This window comes from Cicer arietinum, chromosome 5 (genome assembly GCF_000331145.2).
Source record: "Cicer arietinum cultivar CDC Frontier isolate Library 1 chromosome 5, Cicar.CDCFrontier_v2.0, whole genome shotgun sequence".
NCBI classification, from domain to species: domain Eukaryota; kingdom Viridiplantae; phylum Streptophyta; class Magnoliopsida; order Fabales; family Fabaceae; genus Cicer; species Cicer arietinum.
In genome coordinates this window covers 73,611,761-73,638,361 of record NC_021164.2, presented here as the reverse complement: position 1 = coordinate 73,638,361, position 26,601 = coordinate 73,611,761, and the positions used below count along the sequence as shown (strand labels likewise).

At 29.1% G+C, this 26,601-nt stretch overlaps 5 protein-coding genes and 1 non-coding gene across 7 annotated transcripts; 2 read left to right on the top strand and 4 right to left on the bottom strand.

Moving 5' to 3' along the window:
• LOC101501607 (uncharacterized) lies at positions 1 to 3,257 on the top strand. The gene is made up of 7 exons (XM_004501376.4): positions 1 to 242; positions 351 to 393; positions 1,629 to 1,699; positions 2,168 to 2,262; positions 2,572 to 2,639; positions 2,791 to 2,901; positions 3,054 to 3,257. The coding sequence occupies exons 1-7, from the start codon at positions 71 to 73 to the stop codon at positions 3,181 to 3,183; spliced, it is 690 nt and encodes a 229-aa protein (XP_004501433.1). The 5' UTR covers positions 1 to 70; the 3' UTR covers positions 3,184 to 3,257.
• A 1,180-nt stretch (positions 3,258 to 4,437) lies between these two features.
• LOC101501920 (NAD(P)H-quinone oxidoreductase subunit U, chloroplastic) lies at positions 4,438 to 6,014 on the bottom strand. Its single transcript, XM_004501377.3, has 4 exons — positions 5,712 to 6,014; positions 5,484 to 5,635; positions 4,876 to 5,016; positions 4,438 to 4,676 (listed from the first exon to the last, which is right to left on the bottom strand). The coding sequence occupies exons 1-4, from the start codon at positions 5,968 to 5,970 to the stop codon at positions 4,581 to 4,583; spliced, it is 648 nt and encodes a 215-aa protein (XP_004501434.1). The 5' UTR covers positions 5,971 to 6,014; the 3' UTR covers positions 4,438 to 4,580.
• A 145-nt stretch (positions 6,015 to 6,159) lies between these two features.
• Positions 6,160 to 6,231, top strand: TRNAD-GUC (transfer RNA aspartic acid (anticodon GUC)). Its single transcript has one exon. It is a non-coding gene; the product is annotated as a tRNA-Asp (tRNA).
• A 1,630-nt stretch (positions 6,232 to 7,861) lies between these two features.
• LOC101502251 (uncharacterized) lies at positions 7,862 to 8,437 on the bottom strand. Its single transcript, XM_004501378.3, has one exon. The coding sequence runs from the start codon at positions 8,363 to 8,365 to the stop codon at positions 8,003 to 8,005; it is 363 nt and encodes a 120-aa protein (XP_004501435.1). The 5' UTR covers positions 8,366 to 8,437; the 3' UTR covers positions 7,862 to 8,002.
• An 858-nt stretch (positions 8,438 to 9,295) lies between these two features.
• Positions 9,296 to 12,993, bottom strand: LOC101502566 (mechanosensitive ion channel protein 10). 2 transcript variants are annotated; one of them, XM_027334552.2, is made up of 6 exons: positions 12,819 to 12,993; positions 10,985 to 12,484; positions 10,692 to 10,812; positions 10,312 to 10,605; positions 10,029 to 10,231; positions 9,296 to 9,870 (listed from the first exon to the last, which is right to left on the bottom strand). In XM_027334552.2, the coding sequence occupies exons 2-6, from the start codon at positions 12,445 to 12,447 to the stop codon at positions 9,609 to 9,611; spliced, it is 2,343 nt and encodes a 780-aa protein (XP_027190353.1). In that variant the 5' UTR covers positions 12,448 to 12,484; positions 12,819 to 12,993; the 3' UTR covers positions 9,296 to 9,608. The 2 variants fall into 2 exon arrangements, with proteins under 2 accessions (XP_027190353.1, XP_004501436.1); XM_004501379.4 differs by having other exon boundaries at positions 10,985 to 12,455.
• Positions 12,994 to 16,605: 3,612 nt separating this feature from the next.
• LOC101506756 (serine/threonine-protein kinase 52-like) lies at positions 16,606 to 19,845 on the bottom strand. The gene is made up of 5 exons (XM_004501735.3): positions 19,435 to 19,845; positions 18,786 to 19,079; positions 17,540 to 18,050; positions 16,932 to 17,074; positions 16,606 to 16,834 (listed from the first exon to the last, which is right to left on the bottom strand). Exons 1-5 carry the CDS (start codon positions 19,651 to 19,653, stop codon positions 16,649 to 16,651), a joined length of 1,353 nt encoding a protein of 450 aa, XP_004501792.1. The 5' UTR covers positions 19,654 to 19,845; the 3' UTR covers positions 16,606 to 16,648.
• Positions 19,846 to 26,601: the final 6,756 nt, after the last annotated feature.

Here is a 26,601-nt window from a genome sequence, read left to right as displayed (position 1 = left end):
AGATAAGACCCACCAAATTGATAACGTTACCCTTCCCTTCTTTTTCTGATTATTATTATGTTGTTTAAGTATGGCATCAGCTGTCACCCCCGCGCATGTTAGCAACATCAAACCCTTGCAGTGTTCCAGTCGTAAGGCGAAGCGTTGTGTGAGGTGTGAAGTGTCAGCGCCATCATGGAGGGAAGGCCGGCGCACGGTGTCCATCTCTCTACTTCTCTCCCACTTCCTTCTCATTCCTAACCGTATGTACTCTCTCTCTCTCTCTCTCTCTCTCTCTTTCTCTCTGTTTACGGTAACACTTTCACCCTCTTCTTCTTCACATTGAGTTGGTCTTATCTTCCATGTTGCAGGAGCTGCTGCTGAAGGAAGTTTTATGGACAAATATGTTAAGAGGTACGCTCCCATTCATCACTTACTCATGTCTTTCTCTTTCATTCAAGTTACTAAATATTCGTATTACCTTCGCTTAAATTTGATTTGGAATTATACTTTTCATACTCCTTTGCTATGTATTTGTCTAATAGTAATTTTCTATAATTAGTCAACTTATACGGATAAGACATTCCAATGGTGGTGTTTAAATGCTACTAGTTTGCATTAAGTTTTGGGGCCAAATCAAATGGTAGACATTATATCAATGTGATATTATTGGTGAGATCCATTTGATAATTTTTTCGAAGTGATAATGTGCCAGCATATTAGGTACTGAAGTTGAAAAAGTAGAAATGAATGATGTATACACATAAGGCTCACTTAATACCAAAAAACGAGTTGCTCTTAAGCTCTTTTAGAGCCTTATTCTTCATCATGCTACGAGCGGAATTGGAGTACATACTCCTTTATTTGTTCTTTGAGGATATAAAAGAAGAGCCATGCAATGATTGTATGATGTTAGTGAAGATGTATATGATGGTGGTGGTGATGGACTTATTGAATTGGAAGAGTTGTCTCTTGGGGATTTAGACTTATAAGAGTTTTGGATAATGACAGTACGGAGATATGAAAATGATACAATTAGCGAGCAATGGAATAGAGTTACGAGCAATTGAATACAGTTAAGACTTAATTTAAATAGGACTAATGATATTTTGTGATATTTTGGCATTTGTTTGAAAAAAAATAAATACTTTTATGATATATTTACAAGGAAAAATAATGTATTATTGATATCGATAAGAGAAAGATACGTCTCTATGATTTTTTGTTATGTTCAGAAGTAGTTTTTTTTTTGTAAGTTGTGATCATTATCTGCATGTATAGTTATAGTTATATATTAAATACCTCAGTCTCTTTACAAATACCATGCATTTATGTGAAACATGCATATTTTTTTTATAAATGGCTGTTAAAGTGTCTAGGCTTTTATCATATATTTAGATTTTAAGAGTTTCCTATATCCTCGTATCCTTGTCGTATCAAGTATATGGGCTTGATAGGTTACAAGTTACTTTTCATTAGGTTTTACTTATCTTACACAAACAAGCATTCATAATTTTATTGTATTGACTAGATTTTACACAAACAAGCATTAGGTTCTTGAGTTAGATTGGAGTTGTTATCTCTTTGTTTTAGATTTGTTTGCTCAAAGAATGACCATTCTGATTCTTATTTGTTCTTAAATGCTCTAGAAAAAAGTTAGATCCTCTGGAGGCTTATGTACCAGCTGTAATACTCACACAGTTCCAGATCAAGGACTTGGGTAATGCCAATTTTTCCGTAACCTACCTTTGTCGTGCTAGATATTAGAAGATCTCAGTGATTTTGGTGTTATTTGTTTATTTTGTACTTGGTATTATTGTACAATTTGTCAGGCTTTCCACTGGCCCTGTTAATTGTTCATCATTTCTCTCTTTTGGATTGGCACATTTGCTAAGGTAACTATGAGAAAACAAATAAACACTTTATAAACACAAATCTGATGAAATATATATTTCTTTTTTGATTGTTAAATTTGACTTCATTGTGATACCTGTATGCATTTATTCTCTTGGTTCATTTTGCCGAATCTTCTTGTCATTACTTTCCATGCCGAATCTTCTTGTCATTACTTTCCATGTTCTCCCTTCACATTAAGGATTGCTGTAGGTATTCATTTCACACGGTCTGCAGTTATCATAAACTGAAGTTGATATAAAATCTACTTATGCCTTTCTTTCTACTACTATAGAGAAAACTTTAGAGGGCAATGAACCCCAATTTGCCCTCTGCCGGTCTTTTCTTCGCTCTGGGCCTGCAGCATCTCTTCGTATAAATATTCGAGCAGTAAGTAAAGGCTTCTTTCAACTTCCAAGCTCTTCTTCACTCTCCCTTTCATGGTTCTTATTCTCTTATGCCTTTGAATGCTATAAAATGCTGATACAGCCAGTTTCTTCCATATCAAGCAAATTTAAAAAAATTCCTAAACAACATAGAACAACGGATAGCTTAATTAATTGTTTTAAAGCTCAAACCATTGTTGATATGATATCGGTTAGGATAATCTATTTCTCCTTCATGTTTCTCATCATTTACTTTATATTGTATATATTCACATTTATGAAAGTTAATTAGTGCTTCACAATCTTTTTATAGGTTGCGCAATATGCTTCTGACAGTGGCAATGGTAAAACTGCATTCAACAGTGTTGATGAATGTCTGAGGTAAAATAATCAATTTCCCGCAAAAATTATTATGAAAATAATGTGCTTGAAATAACTATCACCATTAGCAACTGAGCTTATCGGCCATATGGAAATAAATTTTATGATTGTGAAAAACTTAAACCCCAACTGAAGAATTCTGTTTCTGAAGGTCACTGGAGGAACTTGATTCCTTGCTTCTACGTGCATCACGTAATGATCCTGAAGCCTCAGTCAAATCAATGAAGGCAAAAGTCAAATCTGCCCTTATCGCTCTGGACAGGTGATTTCTTGTGCAGATTTCCTCCATTTTCTAATAAGAGCTTGGATACTCTGCAACTGGTTTCATGGTGCGGTGGACTGCACCATAAAGTCAGTTACAGAGTATCTATTTTGCATAATAAGTAACCCTTGTGCCTCACATTTCTGTTTCAGCCTCTTACAAACAGTACCATCGGATGTGCTGAGTAAGGGAAAAGTTGTAGCTGATTCATACCTGGACCGCGAAGAGGTGGAAACAGAGAGCTCGGACCCTGATTTAAAACAATTAGAATCAATACTATGAATAGCTAACGTGCATACAGTTAACACTATGTGTATCAAAATAAATATATGTAATTTATCTATCTCTTTTTTAAACTTGGACGAGTTGCTTATCTTTTTTCTATTTAAGAGCCAGTAATATGAAATCTCTCCACCTGATAGAACATCCCTTAAGCATTGGATCAGTTTAGCCACAAGAATTTTTATAAATCACGGTACTTGTACATCAACAAGCCATACCAACACGCATCCTTATCATTTAAACATCTCCATTATCCACCTTTGTCCTTTGGCAAGTATATTTATCCACTTAATCCTTGAAATCTTCTTACCATCTCCATTACCACCCCACAGATAGGGAAGAAACTTGGAGGCGTGAAGAAAGTGAAGTCTATGAAAGAGAAGCTATTAGCTATTGCCAAAGCACGTAAACAAGATCTTGCTAAACAGAGAGAGTCTTCCATTGTCGCGAGAATAGAGAAAACAATTGGTCGAAGATTCAAGTTGTGTGTAAAAATGCCCTCCACTTAGTGACAAAAATAGATGATTGTAAGGATTATTTCAATTTTATTTTAAATGCAATTTGAGTTAATGTTAGAAAAAAAGATTAAATTTGTTAATTATATTAATTTGCAAATGCTGAATTTTGGTCGAGATGTAAAACGAGTAATGTTACAAAGCATATGAATGCTGCAATGAAGTCAAAGTGAAGGGAAAAAGAAAAGAAACTAGCTGATGAGTGATGACCATTCCAGAAAGAAGGCGCCTTCATTGAGATTCATGAATAATTTATTTGTGGGTGAACATATCCTAAACCAACTCATAGAATTCTGCAAGGAATTAAATAAAGTGGCAACAAGAGCAAGATTGAGAGCAAATGTTCAAAATATAGTTTAACTAAGAGTGAATGGGTGAATATTTAAGGTCATAGTTCATTCTTTGAGATATAAAGGACACCTGAGTTGTGCTGACACCAACAGATAAAATTGTAATATCACGATCTCTCTAAAGAGCCTGAGCTGAACTCGGGAACTTGTTTTTTCTATCTCCGAATTGAGTGAGTGTAGTCTATTCAATTGGTTGAAAGTTGAAGCAAACATTTTCGTTTTCTTGATAGAATAACATTTCATTTGGTAGCAACCGATCACCATGTTTAAGTGACATGCAATAGCAACTTATATTCTTTGATTAATTAGTTTTAGATTATATCAAATGATAACATATTTTTTCCCATAGGACTTAATCTTCTAGTGTTGTTGAATGAGAAAGAAAAAAATGACAGTGTTAAATGTCCAGATTCTATTGTTTAAAATAGAACTTAGAATTTCATTCAACTCAAAACACTTGTCCATTACATAACATCATATTGTTTCTTTGGGGGAAAAAAGTTCAATGCGTTGATGCATAATAAACTTGTTTCTATAAGTTTAGATAAATAGATAACACAAATGCTAGCAGTATCCATCCCAATAGGAAGTATCCAACCAGTCTGGTTGGTCCAACATCCTCAGGTTCCTGCCCATGAAAATTGGAAATATTGTTTAATAAATAACAAAAAAAATAATTAGTTCAAGAATAAAAATTTCCTAACATGATTTATCAAAAAGTAAACAAATATCCTAACATGTATCACTTTAACAATTCAATACCATGTTTGAGAGAATTTCACATCCTTATTAGTACAGGATGTTGAGAAATAGGAATAACTAAGTACCGGTGGTGGAGGATCTCCTTTTTGTATCTCTGAAACATCAACCTCAAATGGCCAAATGTATTTGTCTGTGTTATCTGCTCTGGCCAAGCTCCAGTCGTATATTCTTCTTTCTTCTGGCGATGACATGATTGTGTATGATTCCTATAGAAAGTTTAACCAAATCACTACATCACGATCATAGTTCTAATTTCTAAATTACAATCAACAACTGCAACTATGAGGTCTTCACAATGGTACTAGTTAAACATAGTTAAAGTTGGTCATACATAGTTATAAGCAGGTTAGTAGTGACTCAAATTAGTTAAGATTTGTTAATTTGATTATCATCACTATACAAAGTGTATATTATATATTTAATTGTAATAAGTTTTTTTTGTCACTGGATCAATTACAAATAATTCAATCTTTCTTCCAATTATTTCTCTTTTTGTTAGGACTATAAGATACTTCTCAATAGTGCTTGCAATTGCAGCTCCATTGACAGCTTTTATCCACATTTTATTGCAATATACAAAGATTTGCGGTGTAACCACAATTAGATTCAAAATCTATCACCATTATTTATGCAAATATAAAGTAATTCAAATAATATAAATATGTAAACTGACTCGGAGAAGTTCCAATTTGTTGTTGAGTAGGTCTTCTTCTAAACCTTGACTCTCCAATTCTCGAAGCTTGTTGTTATACGCAAGCGGTACCATGTCATAGGGACATCCTCTTGGAATGCCGAGTCTAGCATAATGATCTGCGTCTGTAATTGCTGCAGCATTCTAAACCATATCTTCATCAATTCAATGCAATTTTAAGCATACATTATTAATTAAATATAAACTTACGTATGCCACGGAGAGCCCTTTCAACATTGAGAGTAGAAATTAAAGAGGATGATTCCTTTGGAACTTCAATGGAACTCTCTGACTCTACCTCTGTTTCCCCGGTAGAGTTTTCACTGGAATTTCTGATGCATAATCTCCGCTGTAATTTCACTGAAAAAACAACGGTAGATGAGAATCCCAATTTGGGTGGTTGAGTGTGTAGAATTTTGTTACTTGGAATGTATACTGTACGAGTAGTAGTGGTGGAGGACAAGGCCATTGCCTAGGCTATGTTTTCATTTCTTGGACTTTCTTCTATTTTATTTTTTCAATAAATATCATTATCAAATCAAACAATTAAACATGGGTGAGATAACGCAACGGATATTTGCCACAAACGTGTTATCTGATTCACAATAATTATGATTATTTGTACATATATTTTCTCGGAGATGAGAATAACAAACAAGTCGTTGTAGTATAGTGGTAAGTATTCCCGCCTGTCACGCGGGTGACCCGGGTTCGATCCCCGGCAACGGCGTTTTTTTGGCGAACTCTCATAACTAAATTAAATGACATTACTCATCATTAGTGACTTTTTCTTGTAATACTAATGGCACTATTAATATGCTTGTAACTTACAATATTTATGATTACTACATAGATTTTGTTATGAAATAATAAAAAAAGTTTCTGATTTATTTTTAAAATTATATATATATTGAATGATGATTCAAATAGTGGTTTGAACGATGATTCGCTAAAAATAAGTCAAATAAATATGTATATTGTATTGAATCGACATTAATTAGGTCATCGTCATATCGATAAAGACGAAAATAGTCGTAAACTATTACTTTTAAAGAATATCATCGCCAATCAGTTAGAATTTTTGATAATTTTTAAGTACTGATACACAGTAAAATGTAAAGTAGTCACCGGATAATTCACCTTTGTTATCAGGATTCAAACATGGTTATTTTGTTATGGTTCTACTCAAACATTAGTCCGTCTTGTGCTTGTTATACACAGCTCACGTACCATCTTTTGCTAATATGTGGGGATGGGTTATGGGTAATCAAAAGAACAAGAAAAATAAATAAAAAAATGTTGGTGTTGTAAAATGTAACTTTATCATCAATGTTTTTTACAAGTATTTATTTATATTATGTTTTAAATCCAGGCTTTAGACAACAAAAAAAATTCCCTCCTGTAATGCAGCTATAACTCACAATCATTATCAATAACAGAGATTTGATTACTGTGTATAACTCCGTAACAATATAACTCATTGGTTCTGAAGAAATGGACAAAAGAATTTAAGAAAGAATAAATGGCGAGTTGCTCTATCTAACTGGTGACTAGTTTCAGTCATCTACCACCATGAACAAGACTCTTTCATATTAATAAGTAGATTTCTTTTTGCAGTTCAAACACTTCACAACCGCAGATATCCACACAATATCAGGTAAGTTAACTTAACCTCGTCAAAACTATTCAATGAAGAACTATGATTAATGATTATGATATGGACATTTATGAAGCTCCCTAGCACAGATATACACTTAAGAAATCATACAGAATATTAATATGTGTATAATAATTTTAGAAAATAGAAATAATTTTCTTCACATGTATCACTTTGTCGGACACTGAAACATGTACCATATCAACATTCCTTCAATTTAAAATGTCAGTCCTACATACATTAATGTTTTCACTTAAATAAATGTTTGTTGAACCTTGACACCAAAATCATGTTTGTTTCATGTTTCAGGCTGCAGAGTGAAACTCGTGTGTATACAGTAAATAAAATGCTAAATTCATTCCTGGACATGGTGTGGCTTATCGCCTCTGAGCTCAGATTTCACTTCAAAGGTAACGCAGGGACACAAATATCTTTGAGGGACTCGAGTTGTTTAGTCCTTAAAATTGTAGGACGTTGAGTCACTCAAAAACCTAAATGAGTCCTTAAATTAATCACTAAAAGATACAACTTATTATCATGAAAATATTTGAAAGACGATACTACTTATTATAACATTAGAGACTAGTCAATGATGTTTTGATGATTTGATACTAGTTTTTAGCTGAATTGAATCACTAGTTTTAGGATAGTTTCAGCAATTTGGTTCAATGCAATCAAATAAAAATAAAAAGAATAAGGAGAGTAAAAGAAAAGGAGCAGCTGGGATTAACAATTTAGTAAACAAACATATAAAGCAACTAGTTGCATAAACATATAGTATTAGATACATAACACAGGAATTATATAGGACATAAAATCTTATAGCTTTTCAAAGCATACTTATTTAAGCTCTTTTAACCGGATCAAAGTTGGCTACTCCAAAAACAGCTCCAAATATAGCTGTTAGCACAGCTCCACCAGCAAAAATGCTTAGTAGAAAGTTCTGAAGAGATGGTGAGAGATCAGATCCAGCTGCATGAGCCACCTCCGGTATAACCATGGAAGCTGTCAAGGATGCTGCTGTAAGTCCTGTCACTGCCTTCTGTTTCAAAGATGCATGAATTTCAAGCTTGGATTTTGAATGTGTGACCCTCTTTGGTTGTTTTACTGGTAACGGCCTGAAAAATGATTCAGATGATGGCCTTTTCAGACTGTTCTGTGTAGCAGACCTCAGGGGTAAAGCCGTTGCAACAGAAGCAGAAGCCATTTTTTTTCTTTTGCTCTTGTCTGTTTTGCTTGTGATGTGGTTGCTCAGATATTCTGGATTTACAATAAGATTGTGATAGACTGATAGGTGCAAAGTGGAGATTTTCAGATGATGTGGCACATGTAGTTAATCCTACGTGGAACATTCTCCACCTGATATTTGTAGGATAAGGTTATCAGTTGATAAGGCTACACTTGCCATAATCTAATGCGTACCTTAAAATGTTAGTTATTGATTTTTTGTAATGTTATGGAAGTTACTGAGTGTGTATGTTTATTTACTTTGAAAAAAAAAAACCTTAATCCTTTCATTTGGGGCTTTGGATCTATCTCACTTATTACAACCTCTACAGAAAATAAGAAAGGAGATCAAATTCTGATATGAAAAAAGTTGAATATGTATTCGGTCACGCAAATATACTATTTTTTTTTTGTTTTTAGTCTTCGTAAAAAAAGATGTTTTTCACCATTACAAATATGTCACATTTTGCTCTTGCTCCTTAAAAAAAAAAACCTTAATCCTTTCATTGAGGGCTTTGGATCTATCTCACTTATTACAACCTCTACTGAAAATAAGAAAGGAGATCAAATTATGATATGAAAAAAGTTGAATATGTATTCGGTAATACAAATATACTTTTTTTTTTTTTTTAGTCTCTGTAAAAAAAGATGTTTTTCACCTTTACAAATATGTCACATTTTGCTCTTGCTCCTTTATGTTTTGTTTTAGTTCTGCAAATTTGTTTATATTGAAATGAGTCCATGTAATATATAGAATATTTGATTTCTAATTAGTATGAGTTTTATAAAGGAGTAAAATAAATACTAGACACATATTACTAAGACGAATTTCAATATGAACAAATTTTGTATGGGTTAAAACAAAAACAAAAAAAAAAAGAACCAAAAGCAAAATGAAATATGTTTGAAAGGACGAAAAACAAAAACATATTTTTACAGGAATTAAAAGAAAAAAATGTGTATTTACATATACTAAATGCTAGAATAAAAAGGGGCACAAAACCTCCATACAACAAATATCAGAAGTAATACATAATGAAATAATCAGATGTAAAAATATTGTTAACACTGTCTACTAAAACCTGTACTTTCACTATAAAACCACTCCCAACAATCAAGATACATGAATTAAATCAACCAAAGAAAAGAACTGATGGTATTTGGCAGACCAAAGAAACTGGAGGAGCACATACATGCAATTGCATAGCAGTGAATAAGAATCATCACTTGAGTAAATTTGAATCATGTTCCATGTGTCTGACATGAACACCTTGCGGAATAAGGTTGTATCTGATATTGAGTTCTTCAAATATTTTCTTTACTTCCATCACCAGTTCACTTCTCCTCTTGGTCTTCTCCCCAAACTCTTGAAAGTTCATAGTGTGAGTAACAAAAAGACCCATCTTAATCTTATTTACATTTTCAATCTCATTCACTACCAACCCGAAATTCGGATACCAGTATTGCGGATTCCTCTCCAAATACCTATTTTTTAAAAAGACATTAGAACATAGAAATACTATAATAGTTGTTCCAATTTAGTGATAAAACTTCAGTCATTTTTTTTAATCTCCATAGAAAACAAGTGCGAAAAAATGATTCTATAGACTACTTATTCAATCATGAAGATACAACTAGCTTACCTCTTAACTTTTTCTTTCAGTGCCCCAATTTTCTCAGCTGGTGTCGTAAAATCAATCGAAAAATGTACGTTGTCAACCATATTCGGGCTTCTGTAGTAATTGCTAATCGGTTTCGTGGCCAGAACAGAATTAGGATAGTACACCTTTTCATTATTAAGCTTCAAGAATACTGTTGTCAGTATATTCATTTCTTCAACCAATAGCTGCCAAATTATCAGAAGCCATAATAAATAAGCAAAGCTTAAACAACGAAAATTAAGTTTGGCTACTATAAATTAATTACCTCAACACCATCTATAACACATCGATCGCCAACATCGAATGGATGCATTACAAACACGAAGATGATGGCTTCAAATATATTCTTGCACGTGTTTCCGAACATGAAAGCTGCAAGTACTAGCTGCGACGAAAGGAATACAAGTACTTTTGTTGTTGCAATCTCCATTAGAAGAAGCCAGACTACTATGGTCACCACTACTATGACCCCTGTCACAAGCTTGTTTAACTGTTTTACAGCCGTTTTTGTGTCGCTCAACGCATGTGCAAGTGCTTTACGTTCTTGATATACCTTCAACTGAAAAATACAAAAAATTACGGTCCAAATGGAATCTCGATTTTTTATTGCAACAACGAATTTTTAACAAACATAGAAGACCTTACCACCCAATCAGCTAAAGATTTTCTGGTAATTAGCCCTGTCTCTGATTGAGCCAGTAGGGGAAACACAAAAGGCACTTCTTCCTTAATCAAGAACCTACGGAGTTCATCTTCGTCGATGTCTCTATTCATAATGAGAAGCAATTTTTAGCAGCAACAAGAGTGGCAGATATCAAAATAAGGAGCAGGACAAATACATTTACATGCAACTGATACCAGTGATAATAGATAGAGTAATCATATTTACGACTATAATCAACAAACAACTCTACAAGTAATAGGCGTAAATTTCTTACGTGCAACTCGGGGAAGCAGCAACGTTCCTGAAAATGTAATATGCAGCAGCAGTTGCTTCCATCTCATTAGTAATTTCTTTATCAGTTTGTTCAGGTTCTCCATCATAAAAACTTTCATCTAGTGAATTAGAGATTGTGGACAGCCTTGAATTCATCACTGCATCTACCAAAATCTTCATGGTCCACGCGGAAACTTTCTCTTGCTTCATTTTGTGAAGCTTTGCCATATCAATAACCTCTTTCTTTGTGCTGCCTTTACCGGTTGTACTCCTGAAACTAAAATGGCTGATACTTTGAGATCGCCCAAACTTCTCGGCCTCTTCCATAAGAGGAGGCCCAGAGAGTGTCTGCAGAAGATACTGATGGAATATCGATTCTTGAATTCGATCAAAGAAAGATTTGACGTGGAAATTCGATGCCAAAATCTTTAGCAACAATGTCTTTATGACCCATAAAAATCCTCCAATGAGAAGGGAAACAAGAGTCCAGGTTACACCATCCAAAATCTTTGAGGCCAATTTCGATCGTTGGACCCCGCGATTGATAAAAAGCACCCATGTGAGGAGAACCGAACTAATCCAAATGAAGACTTGGACACATTTCTTAAGCCCATGGACAAAATAAAGAACCTTTTTCTTCAACAAGAAGTTCATTTCAATCAAGAAAACGACAATGTGCATGAACCATTTGGTAACCAACATGCCACAAAAGGTCACCATCACAAGCATACACCACCTCCAAAGCCCCAAACTCCAAATCTTTGTCCTTTTCAGTTCTGCAACAGTTAAGCTAGCAAGCAAGCTACTTGTAATGAATGCAAACATGAACAATTCAATCAAAACCTTAGTCTTTAGTCTCTTACGCTTGCCTTTACTAAATTCAACTTTCCTGTAAATGATTTCATCAGGATCCTCACCAGCAGGACCCGGAGACGCCATCAAAGGTGTTTTGGGAGTGACGACCGAAGTAATTGAAACGGTTCTATTAACCGTTCCAGATTTGTTATTAGGCGACTGTGATGCTTTATTGAATGAGTTCCTATAAGGTGAACTAAAAGCTAATTGTTCTTGCAAAGTTGAACAAGTAACACTCTCTTCTAAAATGGTTCCATCATTGGGGTAAGGTTGTTCACCAAACCTTGATTTGGGCTTAGAATACATTGATCTTGCAAGTGATTTTCTTGTTGTAAGGTTGGCATTTGTACTGGGAATTTTTGGGGGTTTATTTGGACTTGGAATGAATCTTATCTCAGGGGAAGCAGAGTTAAAAGGTGGAGACTTTGAAACAAAGTGAGGTGAAGATTCAAACCCTTTCAACTCATGATCATGGTTATGTTCATGTTCATGTTCATGCTCATGATCATGATCATGGTTCTCTCCACCTACATTTGAAATTGCCACCACCACTTCTCTTTTCTTCTCCATCATACTTACTTCACCACCTTGATGCTTATTACCATCCATTCATAACCCTAAACATATCACAAAAAATACAAACAAACTTGTGGAAAATAAATAAATTTACTAACTTGGTCATAAAAATCAAACCTTTGAGTAAGTAATGTTGAACAATTACAAGAAATGAAATAAATAAAACAGTATGGAGCTAGTTTCAGATATAGTATATACTAGTATATATTACTATAAATAATTAAATAAAAAGAGATCAAGGTGACATAAAGTTAGCTGGCAAAGGTTGAAACAAAACAATATGGATGAACGTGTTCACTTTGGACTAGGAATCTAGTGACCCTTTTGAATATTTTTGTTGTTGAAGAATGATGACCCTTTTGATTTTTATTTCGAATTAAAAAATTAAAAGTAGCTGTACTTACATATACATATAAGTTGGCCAACAGCAATGGCGATGATTGTGGGGGGAAAAAGCTTAATTGTAAGCCAAATCTAAGAGCAAAAAAGTAAGAATCTGAAATGGATTAGCTTCTGCTTCTCTGAAGTGCGATTTTTATTTCAACAAAAATGTTAAACAATTATTTCAGGCTACTTTCTTTGACAAAAGGCAACTGGTCTTTTTATACACTAAAAGACAACTGGTTAAAATATACAAATACAAGATAAAACTATTAAATGTCATAAACTTTTTTCAATAAAAAGTTATTATATTTAACTTTTCAATCGATATAATATTTTTGTTCTGAAAGCATACGTCAGTAATATGAATCGGAGCATTGAAAGAAGTCTAGGATTCAATCCAAAAATAAAATAAAATTTACAATAAGGATATTTCATTTTACTTTAATCATATAACATCAAAAAATTAATTTTTTTTAATAATTTAATTATAAAAATAAAGTATCAAAATATCATTTTTTAAAATTACATATTAAATTGTCTCTTTTATTAACTTAGTTATAATTTATAATCTATAATTTATAAATTACGGCTTCTAACTAAATCAATAAAAAGAATTATTAAAATAAAAAATATTTGAAAAATATTATCTCAAAACTTAATTATAAATAATTTTTAAAAATTGTATGTATTTAAAGTATAAGGAGTAAAATATTTTATCGTGGTTAATATAAAACTCTTTGATCGTGCATTGACTAGTACTCTTTAAATACAATTCTCTAGGAGACAAATCTAGATCAAGAGACCAGAAATAAGGTGGTAGCAGTGAGAAGAAACTTCGGTTTTGCATCCCAAGATTAAACCACGAGCATGGCAAAGTAGGGTATGAAAAAAAGGATATAAAATTAAAAGCAATACTTTAAAATTTCACCTAGGCCGACTTAGATTTTATGTATTAGAAAAATAAGTTAAAGATAATCTAAATAATTTATTTAGAAAGTCGTTTAAAAAAATAAAGATGATTAAATATATTTTTAATACTTGATTTTAGTTTTTGTTCTCACTTATCAGTCTCTACAAATTATGAAACTGAAAATATGCAGTTTTATAATAAGAACTTAAATGTTTGCACTTGAACTATGAGTGAAAAGTATAAGAAATGCGAATAAAAAGTATAGGAAATATATTTTAAATATATTTTCACTTCCTATTTTAAAGTAGATTTCAATATATTTTCATTCCTTATTGAAATTTATTTTAATAAATATAATTTTCTAATTTTTAAATTACTTTTTATTAGGGAACTTTTAAATTATTTAATATTTTTTAAAATGATAAAAATATTTAAGTTTACTTATAATTTTGGTCCTTTTATTTATTCAGTTTGTATAATTGATCTTTGATTTCAATATATTTTCATTCCTTATTAAAATTTACTTTAATAAATATAATTTTCTAACTTTTAAATTACTTGTTATTAGGAAACTTTTAAATTATTTAATATTTTAAAAATAACGAAAATATTTAAATTTAATTATATGCGGTTTAATGAATCTAAATCATAATATAAAGATCTTATGAACATATTTTTTTAAAATACACTCTAAAGAGTGTGTTCTAAACATCACGTAGATTAGTATCTTTTATTCTATTCGAAATAATTTTAAAGCATAATTATATATATATTTTTAAAATGAAGACATATTTGTTAACTCTATATTTTTTTTAATCAACTTAAACTCTCTATATTCAATAATAAAAATGATAATACACTTAATAAATATTCATATAAAAGTATACTATTTAATAAGTAGGTTGTCTATCTTCTGCAAAAATAACAGTTTAAATGTACTTTTGATCTTTTATTTTTATTGAAATAGGATTTTATTCTTTTAGTTTTTAAATTTGATAATTAGTTTATTTGTTCCACCAATTTAAAGATTTTTTCTCACAACTCAATTTATAATTTATTTTTTTAACTTGTCATATTCATTAATGATTTATAATTATATTTTATTGATTTGAAATAAAATTCGTGAATTTGAGAATAACATGTTGCATTTGTTTATTTTTTTCGTGTAAGTCTAAAAAAATAAAATAGTTGTAACAAATTTTGCAATACAACTTATGTGGTTCAAATCAATAATATCACATCATCGTATCATATATAATTCAACATAATTAATAAAAATGAAACTTTTTAAAAATTAAATTTTAAATTGAGTTGTAGGAAAAATCGTAAAACCTCTTAAACTTGACGACTAAAATCTTAGATTTGTTTTAGTTAAAATCTAAATCGATCTAAAAAAAATCACAAATTGATACAAAAAATTAAAATTCACAAATAATGGAATATAACTGAATGTATTTAAATCTTGTTTATGAAAATAGTTCGACTTCCTTTTTCAAAATCGAATTTAAAAGCATAAATAAATTTTAATATTTATTTAAGTTTTATTAATACGAGACATTGTATCAATTATTACTCATTGGTTTATTTATAATACTAATAGATTTAACTTAATCTATTAATTTATTTATTATTTTATATATTTTAAACATAATCAATTGTTGTTATTTTTTAATGTTATTTTTTAATATATTATATATCATATTTTACATCTAACTTTTAATTTACCGTGACTTTCTAATACTAACATTAATAATTTTTTTGTTTGATTGCAATTTGAATCAACTAAAAATCAATCCAATATAAACCCTCTTTTATTAGATAAGATCAGATAAAAAAATTTAAATAAATCATTCAAATCGATCTAAACTTAGTTGGATAGAGTTGTAGACAACATAAAAATCATTTCATGGTACTAGTTTTTGAGTATAGTAAAATCTCATATACTTTTTTATCTTTCTTTTTGATGTTATATTCATTTGGATTGTCACTGAAACACTTGGACACTATTTTTTATAATGAGTTAAAATATCCTTAATATTTCCATTAATACATTTTACTTTATAAAAAACTAATTATAGCGACTGTTATCTCTGAGATTGATGATTTTTTATTTCAAAACCAATATAAACTATTAGTACAACACATACCTTGAATAATATAAAGAATAAAAAATGCATTTAGGATAAAAATAAATAGACCAAGTTATTGAAAGGGTCTTTGATAGCAATTTAATTAATAATAATTTATCTCTTACATATTTATTTTAATTAAAAAATATACTTTTTTTTACAAGTAAAATAATAGACCGTTTGTTTTACTACAAGTCATATAAAAGAAACAGAACGAGACAAAAGAACACACAATAGCGACAAAAAGTAGGAGACATTGCCAGCACAGCTTAGGTGGAGAATGATGAGAGAAAGCTGCACATACTACGTAAGTAGTAATAATATAATTAAAATAAAACAAATTGTTCCCATTGTTTTTTAAGTTACTTTATATTGAGTTAGTAGTTTATCTGTTTTGTCAGCTAATTTTATTTTTCTCATCAGCTAGATTTTTTAAATGAAAAGAGAAAAAGAAAAATAATGATTCTCGCGAATCATCAAAATTGATTTCGATTGATTTGGTCAACCCCATATTTTTTATCAAATATCAAATAAAATTATCTTCCTTTGCTACTATTAATACAGATTAACACGTTGGGAAATTTCACGAAACCTCCTTTATGATATATATCACTGCTCAAAAATGAAGATGGATCTTTTTAACGGTGGTGTAGGATTATAACTGAGGTGGCCACATATGTGTTATAAAGGTCGTATAGAGTACTTTTTAAATAAATCACATGATCACATCAACATAAGAATTCAAGTTTGATCATATATTTCCAATAATAAATAGTTAATTGTTTAATTTCTCTTATTTGATACAGTATATTTAAAATTGAAGGAGTCTATTAGCATAAGTTTTGAGGATATGGGTAATTGTAGCAAAGGATGGTCTAGTTGAAGGATTTCCATCCCAACAAAGGCGTATAAGGTCAATCAATTCTCCAAGTTGTTCACCATCGTCCCCTGAAGGAAACATAGGCCTCAATTTTCCCTCTACAACTTCCATAGCAATCTAAAACACATATTCATCCAAATAAGGCCCACATCGACAATATAATCAATCACCAAACTAAAAAAAGAAGAATTCATGACCAATGTGATGATGATACCTTGGCAGGACCATATTCTGTCTCAATGTAGGGGTGTTTTCCAGTCAGAAGCTCGTTGAATATCACTCCAAAACTATATACATCACACTTTTCATTATATGGCTCACATCGTATTACCTCAGGTGCCATATACACGTATGTTCCTATAAATGTGAATGTGTAAAACTTTATATCTTAACATTGGATCAACATATTTTATCATTTATCAATACATGTACAAACTGAAAAATGAATGATTTGTCTACAACTAAATTTAGACAACTTTCATGATAACTTTTTAAGTGGTTAAAATAATTTAAGTATGTAAATAATTACATTATAGTTAATAAATATACTATATGTCACACCTCATTAACCATGATTAACAATACTTTTCAAATATTCAATTACACTTAGTAAATATCGTGAATAATCACGTCTAAATTTAAATTTGAAATTAATAAAAATATGTTGATAATTAATAAGTTTGAATATAATTCCACATATTTAAATTACGTTAACACTTAAAAAAATATGTCACAAAAGTTCTCAAATTTTAGTTGTTCAATAAATTCAATTTAGGTAAAAAATACAAGTAGAATTTAATTTGGATTTGTTGTTAAGCTTACCGGTTTCTCCAGTGAGAGCCATTTCCCCATCATCTAAGAAACGGGCATGTCCAAAATCAGCAACTCTAACATGCATATCATGGTCCAAAAAAACATTACTGGGCTTTAAGTCACGGTGAACAATTTTGGGCCTTTGGTCATGCAGATACTGCATTGCTTGGGCTATCTCAAAGGCCCTAATGAGTCTCTCTTTAAAAGAAGGAAGTGACACAATTCTGTCTCTGCGCCTTTTGCCAGGCCCATGAAGCCATTCCTTCAACGTTGTTTTGAGATACTCTGTTACAAGCCATGCATGATTAGGAGGGTCAAGGCACGCACCCATTAGATGAAGAACAAAACGGTGTCGTTGCTTTGAGAGTGTTTCAACTTCTTGAGCAAAGAATTCAACACCGTTTGCATTTGTACGGAAGAATTCGGTTGATATGCATTTCACTGCTACATCAAATCCACGCCATGTTCCTCTATGAATTTCTGCTGTGCTTCCTTGCCCTATTTTCTCTTCCATTTGAATCTGCTCAAGATCATTTGGATTTGTTATGTATAAATCTAGCTTATAATTAAATTTTTGGGTGTGTAACTGTGTTATATAACTAGCTAGTTATTGTGACATAAACTATTTTACCATTTTACTTAAAGACAAAGTAAATAGTCATTTGATTCGGTCAAATAATGAATGTTTTCATTAATTTAATCTATCAAATTTACAAAATACAATAACAAATGAATTCTTAAATTAAAAAATATTGATCAATTTAATTTCTATATAAAAATATCTCTATTAAACATCTATAAAAATCAATAAAAAGAATTAAGTACTATTGTAATTGTTACATCAAAACAAGCCTAAAAATCCTTTAGAATTGTGCTGTATTTTTTTAATTTAAGAAACTAAATTTTTATTACACAAATTTGAGAGAATAAATTGATCGACCCATATATTTTGAGAACTAAAAATTCCTTTGTTCACATTTTAGTTAATTGTAAATAACTTTTTAAAGTAATAATAAAAATAGTAATAGAATCTTTAAATTATTTTTTATGAAAATTTATTTTGTGAGAACAAAATAGTTAATAAAATATAAAACCTATATTAATTAAAAGATAATTCATGAATGACATAACTAAACAAAATTAAAATTAAAAAACATTAAAAAAAATAAATAAAAGCTGATCTTTATTATTTGAAACTACCAAATGTGAATTATTAGATGACTAGTGTCTTGCTGAGAAAGTGAGTAGTACTAACCTCGGTTGGGTTAATATACCATCCATTGATTTTGGCTTGATCAATGATGGCCTCTAGATTGGGGTGGTTTTGGTGCATAGGAGTGGGATTTAGAGGACTATTGGTAATGGAGTTGAGGTTGTAAAGAGGAGATTGTTGTAGTTCACCTTTTGTGTGGATAATGTGTTCCAAGATTCCATTCTCTTGTGCTATTTGGAGACAGTACCTTAAGTAGTCTTGTGTTCTTTCCATTCTTTTCCTATACATCACTCGTAGTTCTGTTTGTTTTTGCACCTCCTTTTCCAAATCAGCCACCTATATATGCGACACAAGCAACATATTTATGAAATTTCATTTATATATAACACCAGCTTTTTTTCTTTAACATTTGAGAAACAGCATATTCAATTTTAATAGTATATAATGTTAACTTATTTCAGTAAAAAATATGTTTTTATAATATTTTACTTAATTTAATAAAGTTAAAATCAGATTTGAAAACAAATGTAAAGGTGTAAATAATACAAGCACAAGCTAACATGAAATAGCAAAATAAAGGAAAGTCTGGCCCATATTATTACCCAAAAATGAGCCTCATCATAGGCCCACCCAAAAAAGAACTTTGTTTAGCATGAAATTTAAATTTAATACAAGAAGAATATATATACACCTTCACTTCCAAAGTGTCATAACGCTGTTGGAGCTGATGGTGTTGAAAGGTTGATGTGGTGGATGCTACAGTCTTAACACTGGTGAAGCCACGACAACATCCACCACCAGCAAATGGGCTAAGCGGCTCTTGCTTCGGCTTCGCCCTCGAATTCGACTTCGACTTCGATGACTGCCGAGACAAGCTCTGCTGAGTTTGAGGACTGTTTTTGAAGTTCATGTTTTAATCTTTCTGATTTAGTGTTTAATTGTAATTGTGTCTCCTCCGAAATTATGTTATGTTCATTTTATGTAGGACGCAAAATAGAGTTAAGTACAGCTGCTACCTTTATGGAGGTAAATACATGCCGAAATAGTACACGACAATTTAGACGGACTTTGTGATGAACATTGAAGAAATCAACATGTTGATTGGTACGCAAATTACCCTGGGTCGTTTTCACATTCAAATACTCTTCAATATACTTTAAGTACCAATATTGTTCTTTACTATTATAAAATATTGTTTCTAATATAGACCACAAAACCGGTCAAAAAATCAAGAAAAAAAAGCCAAAAATAAATTAAACAAAAAATATAATCGTGTAAGATTAATCTCGAGATAACTAAAATTTATTTAAAGAGTTAATATCTTTCAACATACTAAATTTTTTATATAGATCCATTTAAAGGATTAATATATATATTTATATTTATTATATAGATCGGTTAGAAATATTATGTTTCAAACCCTACTAAATAAATAGAGGATCCAACCATCTACAACTTATATACACTACCATATTATGCCATTATATTTCTCAGTGTAGCAAATAAGGGTGCATGTAAGAACCAAGCTAGTGATTCAATTAATTCAAAAATTCAAATTTAATTCAAATCAATTAATTAATTCGGTTGATTTTTTTTTAATGTATATTTAAAAATTAGTTTTACGTGATTCAAAACTTATCACTCGAATCAAACTATTATACTTTATTATTATTTTCATTTAGTTTATACAAAATTAAATTAGTAAGGTTATTTAAACAAGTATGTTCTAATATAATTTTTATTTTATTTTCAATTGTAGTTTATATATTTGTTTTAATAATTTAACAAATATAGAGTGTTATAAAAAAATTGGTTTTTTAAATTTATTGATTATTAAAAATATTTTTCATTAAACTAAACTAAACTAATTATTTTTTATCGGTTATGATTGATCCAAATCTCAAAAACAATATTGTAAAATCCAAACCAAACAAAATTAACTATTTTTTAACTAATTCAAATTGTGTTCAACATAAAATCTGACATATTATAAATCTAGTTTTTTATTATTATTATTATTATTATTATTATTATTATTATTATTATTATTATTATTATTATTATTATTATTATTATTATTATTATTATTATTATTATTATTATTATTCAACCAAGATCTCCATATATAAGAAACAAGCTAGTGATCCAATTAATTCAAAAATTCAAATTTAATGTACACAATAAACAAAAGTCGGATCTAGCATAAGAGGATTAGATTTTTACAATATGGTGAACTCAGTTTAAATTTTACATTTAAGATCCGACACATCTCGAATAGAATTAACTTATATAGAGGAAATCTACAGGAAAAAAAAAAGATTTAATATATACATAATTTATGATTGTTAAATCACACAATTAAATAAAGTTTTAATTGTCATGTACACATTTTCAATATATAATAATAATAATAATAATAATAATAATAATAATAATAATAATAATAATAATAATAATAATAATGCTATAGTCTAAATTTGAATCATAAAAAAAAGACTCAAAATCTTACATTTTACCAATCGAGCTAAACTATAATAATAAGTAAATTTTTAATATAATAAATTATTTAATTTTGAGATTTTTTTTCTTTGTTAAATATTCATGTTTATTTTAGGTTTAAAATCTTTGCTTTAGTGGTTTAGCTTTTGATCATCATCCATTACCAAAACGACTTAAATTTTAATAATTGTTTTTTCTGCAGAATCGCCATGTTTTTAATATGAAAATACTAATTTATTATCAAAAATTTATGATGTAAGGTTTTTTGTGGGATTTATTTAGTAATTTTTTTATGTGCAAACTTAATACAAGAATAAATGGATATACCTAGAGCAATTTTTAGGACTTTTCAACTATTGGAATATAGGTAGGGATTTTAAACCCTCCCAATATATTTTTAGGTATTCTTGGAGGGTCAAAATTTTAAGAAAATAATAAAGTTATTTTTCGAGGTAGAAAATACTAAAATAATATGATCTTTTTGAGTTTGTGAATGTCAAAGTCCTCCTAAATATTTTATGTGGAATCCTCAGTAATATTTTATGAGGAAAGTATTTGTTAAAAAAAAAAATTGGACTAATTTTAGGACTAAAACCCTCACATAATTTGTGTAGTGAATTGGAGTGATTAAATATTTATTTTTTATTAAATAATTAGATATTTATTAAATATTAACGTTAAAAACGATCATAAATCTATAAATTAATGACGTCTATATACAGGATCTACTTAAGAACCTTAGTGGAAGGAGTTTTATATGGATTCTTTAAAGAATCTCAACCAATTACTTCTTACCACTGGATTCCAAATTATCATTACCAATCATATTGTCTTTTTGTTTTTGTTTTTATTCATAATATTCAATCTCGATAACTAATTATTAGTTTTATTAGAAAAAAATTAAACTTATAATTTTATTGTCACTCTAATATCACTACTAAATTATCTTAAGACTCTCCTAATTTTGTGTGTTGTAGTTGTGCTATACACACTTCTTACTTAAGGAAATAATTGAATTTGTTAAAATATTGAAGTGTAAGAGAGTATGCTTACGTTAGTGCCACACACGAAAAATCGTTGATATATATCTTCAACCAATTAAATTGTTAAAATTTTAATTGTTTTGAAAATTGTGGATAAGTATTAATTAAACTACCTATATGCATTCCACTAAATTACTTTTAGAATTTTAAGTTCAATATAATTAAGAAAATGTATGTGGATGTAAAAATTTCAAAATCCCAAAAGAGAGAAAAAAATCTAGCATCAGCTCAATTTTTTTTTATTAAAGATCAATTATTTAAAGTTATTTTATAGTTGAAAATCACCTTTTTAGATTATTTTATTTTCTATTTTTTATTTAAATAAATAATTTTATCACCTTTTTTTTGCCTTTTATTTTATTGTCTAAGTGCGATGTTGTTTTGTTTGTTGTTTTAGTGTAGCGTTTATTTAATTTTTTTTTTTATTGTAATTTTTTATTTATTTCAGATGGATATGTCAACTTCGATAATACAAATTCAATCAATGATTTTAACGCTTTTAGCGTTATAGCTTCAAAGACATAGATATTTTATACACTTTAATGTTAATATATTTGTAAATTTTATTACATTTATAAACTATTTTATATTATTAACTTATATAATATAAGTGTATTTACAGATAGATTTTTTTGTATTTAAAAAATTTAAATTATATTATTTTTTATCGACGTGATTTCACTCTGATACGACAAAATTAAAAATTTAATTAGTTGGAGTTAGCTAACTCAAAAATTTCAAAGGGAACATAGAACTGAGTTATATCGTGGGTTTTGGTTTATGAAAGAGAACGAAAAGCAGCGTTAAAAGAGATTCTATTGTAGGTAGCACAAAAAATATCACAACGATCGTTCCTCTTACTTTATTCGTACTTTGAGTAGGATAAGATAAAGTGAAAGCGGTTCAAGTTTAACGGTGTAATAGAAAATCACATCGGGATCACCCATATATTTTGTCTTTGTCTTTTGCTATAAAAAAGCAAGAAATTTCACTTTCTTAATTTATATATCACCACATTTTCCTACTTTTTTTCAAAAATACTGTTCCATAGTTTTCCTTCTTCTTTTTTTCCCCCTATTTCACACATAACTGCTTTATGAATTATGATATATACTTTTTTTTCACAATATATATGTACCGTAAAAATATCATATATTAATATGATTATTGCCTTTAGCTTTTTTGTTAAATGGAAAACAAAATTGATGTTTTTTGTTTGGTCAAAAATAAAATTGATGTTAAAAAAAGTAAAAAAATACATGAATGAAAGAGATAAAGCCGGCCAACGACGACGGACTTGATGACTCCAATCCAATGCATGCTTAGATATATTACTATGTAGTATGTACCTTATTACCTGTGATGTTAAGCTTTACCATATTAATAAAGCTTTTTACTTATGGCGAAAAAAATATCTCTAAAAGCCAAATCAACAAGTTTTAGTAAGCTAGATGTATTGGATCTGAGATCCTTTGAGGTGATTAGAATATATTTATCTATATTGTACGACTAAATTTTCGTCGGATAGACACGAAATGAGTTTGTGACCAATCAAAATGTTAGTAACCATGCAAAGTCGGCGGAAAAAACGGAGACAGAACCAATTAGATGTGTTTCATTGTTCTCGTCTGTACCTTTTGTCTATTTTTCCTTAACTATAATTTTAATTAAAATTTGTATTTTTATTATAAAAATAATTTATTTAATTACTGGTTTAAAATTGAATAAATTAATATATTAAAACTCTTAATTTTAATAATTTTAATTTATACTAAAATAATCCCTTACATATATTAAGATACCGTAAATTTTTTATCGACATACATATTTTTTTTATAATAGCGTAGAACTTCTTATATTACATGAGATTAGAGTAACTCATACCCTGTTGAATGAATTTTGCTTATAAAAACTAAGTTATTTAGATATAGAGTCGACCAAGGGCAAGCTCTAACATAGTAGGGCTCTTTTCTTATTACAAGAATATAAGGACTCTTTTGATCGTGTATAGTTAGGATTTTTATGATTAAATTGAGGTTTTAGTCATAAACTAGCTAACCCAACATCCATACCAATGACGAAAATTAAATTCAGAAAGCACACTTTTTTTGTAGGCTAAATTCAGAAAGCAAACTTAGCAGTTGGATCTTCTCTAGCTAAATAATATAATTAATCGAAATCTTTAGTATATAAAGTTGCAAACTCTCTTGAACGTGTATATTTCTTTTTTCTTTTTTCAAAAGAATTGATCTTTTGGATGAGACAGCGAAAATTTATTCCTTTCATCATTGCTAGGCTACTTATCCAACTCACCCACCGTACGGAATCTCCAATCAACGAAAACGATAGGAACTATCCCTACACAACTTATTTTTGTTTACAAAAGAGGGCCCAACACAAAATTTTAATCCCATGACACATGAAGTTTTTTTCAACTTATTATTATTATATTACACCAATTTTATTTGAATTTTTTACTAAAATTCAAATAAATAAAATATATCAATTGATAAATTTAAAGTTGTTAAAATCGAAAGAGATAAATTTATGAATAAATTTAATTTTTAAATAGTATAAATTAATAAAATATTTATATATATATATATGACAAAATTAAGTGTTCGAATTTATATATTTAAATTTGTAATATTAACGATATCAAATTTATTTATTAAATTTATAATAAATCAAAATTAATTTATTAATATCAATTAAACAAACATCACAATAAAATTAAAAAACTACACAACGTCGTATCGAATGACGAAAAAAATAATGTCGCATTCAAGTTCAAACATATGATCATAGTTAAAATATGACAGTTAAACTAGATATATGTTTATATATTCGAAATTGTTAATTTACACTCACTTATTTTCATGAAGGTGTAAGTTAATAACTACCCATTTTAGTTTTGAACAAAATAGACAGTATTTACTATTTTAAATAAATAAAATTAAAAGGCAGTTTTATAAATTTTATTTTAGTTATTAATGATAAAAACAAAATGTATACTATGAATCTATGCCTTTTGATTTTTAGGTGTAAATGATCAATCAATTTTTTCAACCTGAACTATAAAATCAACTATTTACTATAAAAAGTTACTTAAATAGATGGATATTACTTTAACTGACAGTTTTTTAATTTAAAAGTTGCAAATTTATTTCTTTTTTATAGTTAATTTTTTCCCTCATTAAAAATATTAAAAAATAATATTACTTGTAATACTACTTCAGTGTTAAATTAAAGTACTTCATAAAAAAAAAAAATGATTTTATTAATGTTAAGTACTATGATTAGTAGAGAATCTTTTTAAGCGGGACATCCTCCCTCTCCCAAGCTTATATATATGCATGCTCGTCACGTAGTGATGTTAATTATATACTTTATTTTGAGTAGGCTATTATTAGACCTACCGTCTCCTAACAACTCTATCAAATTATGAAAAGGACAAAAATAAACTCAATATATCGAGTGGTTCTTCCTCTTTCTGTTTTAAAATAATTTAAGATATTTATATATTTATTAAAAAATATAAAATAAAATATTTATTTTACAAAAAATTAATTTTAGAAAACTACTACATGATTATTGCTTTATTATTAAAATAAAATATTTTAAATGAATGTTATTTTCAAAATAATTTTAATTATTATTTTAAATGTATCATTTAATAAATATTATATATATTATTTTTAAAATATTAATTATATTAATAATAAATAAAATATTCATTAAATTTTTTGATATATTAAATAGGATTTTAGTAAAAATACGTCAACTTTTTAATAAATTCATAATTGATATTTAATTTTGAATTAATATTTTTATTTCTGAAGAATTTGTTTTGCTTTAAAATTTTGGAGAGTTGGACTTTGATAAGCAATATGCATCCCCTTGTTCAAACGCTACCGCAACTATTAGTGTTACCACGTGGCAGAAGCCTTCTCGAGGATGCTTTACATATAATACCGATGCTTCAATTTCCTCTGCATAGTGGGTATTATGTATTAGAGAACTCCTCTTTGCTTTAAAGTGGGTGTAAAAGAACTTCACATTAATGAGGCATACTTTAAATTTGATTCAAAAATATGGTTGAAAAATTTCATGTTAATAAGGGTGTTATCATTCTAAAGTTGTTTGAGATAGAGTGTTTGGCAAAACGATTTTATATACGTAAAAAAAAAAAAAAAAGTAGATTTAGTAAAAAAAAAGTAGAGAGGATGGAAACTTGGGTATGTATTTTTATTTAATTTTTATAAAAAGATTGTTGGCGCACGTGTGTTTGTTTGTTAGTAGTACGATGAACACGG

Excerpts from the sequence above, each read along its gene's own strand:
- LOC101501607 (XM_004501376.4), top strand. The coding sequence starts at position 71 with ATGGCATCAGCTGTCACCCCCGCGCATGTTAGCAACATCAAACCCTTG. Across the intron at positions 2,263-2,571 it reads TTCGTATAAATATTCGAGCA|GTTGCGCAATATGCTTCTGA; the intron begins GTAAGTAAAGGC and ends ATCTTTTTATAG. Across the intron at positions 2,640-2,790 it reads AGTGTTGATGAATGTCTGAG|GTCACTGGAGGAACTTGATT; the intron begins GTAAAATAATCA and ends CTGTTTCTGAAG.
- LOC101501920 (XM_004501377.3), bottom strand. The coding sequence starts at position 5,970 with ATGGCCTTGTCCTCCACCACTACTACTCGTACAGTATACATTCCAAGT. Across the intron at positions 5,636-5,711 it reads AAGGGCTCTCCGTGGCATAC|CAATTACAGACGCAGATCAT; the intron begins GTAAGTTTATAT and ends AGAATGCTGCAG. Across the intron at positions 4,677-4,875 it reads AAGGAGATCCTCCACCACCG|GAACCTGAGGATGTTGGACC; the intron begins GTACTTAGTTAT and ends TTTCATGGGCAG.
- LOC101502251 (XM_004501378.3), bottom strand. The coding sequence starts at position 8,365 with ATGGCTTCTGCTTCTGTTGCAACGGCTTTACCCCTGAGGTCTGCTACA.
- LOC101502566 (XM_027334552.2), bottom strand. The coding sequence starts at position 12,447 with ATGGATGGTAATAAGCATCAAGGTGGTGAAGTAAGTATGATGGAGAAG. Across the intron at positions 10,813-10,984 it reads GCTGCTTCCCCGAGTTGCAC|AGACATCGACGAAGATGAAC; the intron begins GTAAGAAATTTA and ends CATTATGAATAG. Across the intron at positions 10,232-10,311 it reads GTGTTATAGATGGTGTTGAG|CTATTGGTTGAAGAAATGAA; the intron begins GTAATTAATTTA and ends ATAATTTGGCAG.
- LOC101506756 (XM_004501735.3), bottom strand. The coding sequence starts at position 19,653 with ATGAACTTCAAAAACAGTCCTCAAACTCAGCAGAGCTTGTCTCGGCAG. Across the intron at positions 17,075-17,539 it reads GGCTCTCACTGGAGAAACCG|GAACATACGTGTATATGGCA; the intron begins GTAAGCTTAACA and ends TCACATTTATAG. Across the intron at positions 16,835-16,931 it reads CAGAATATGGTCCTGCCAAG|ATTGCTATGGAAGTTGTAGA; the intron begins GTATCATCATCA and ends TATGTGTTTTAG.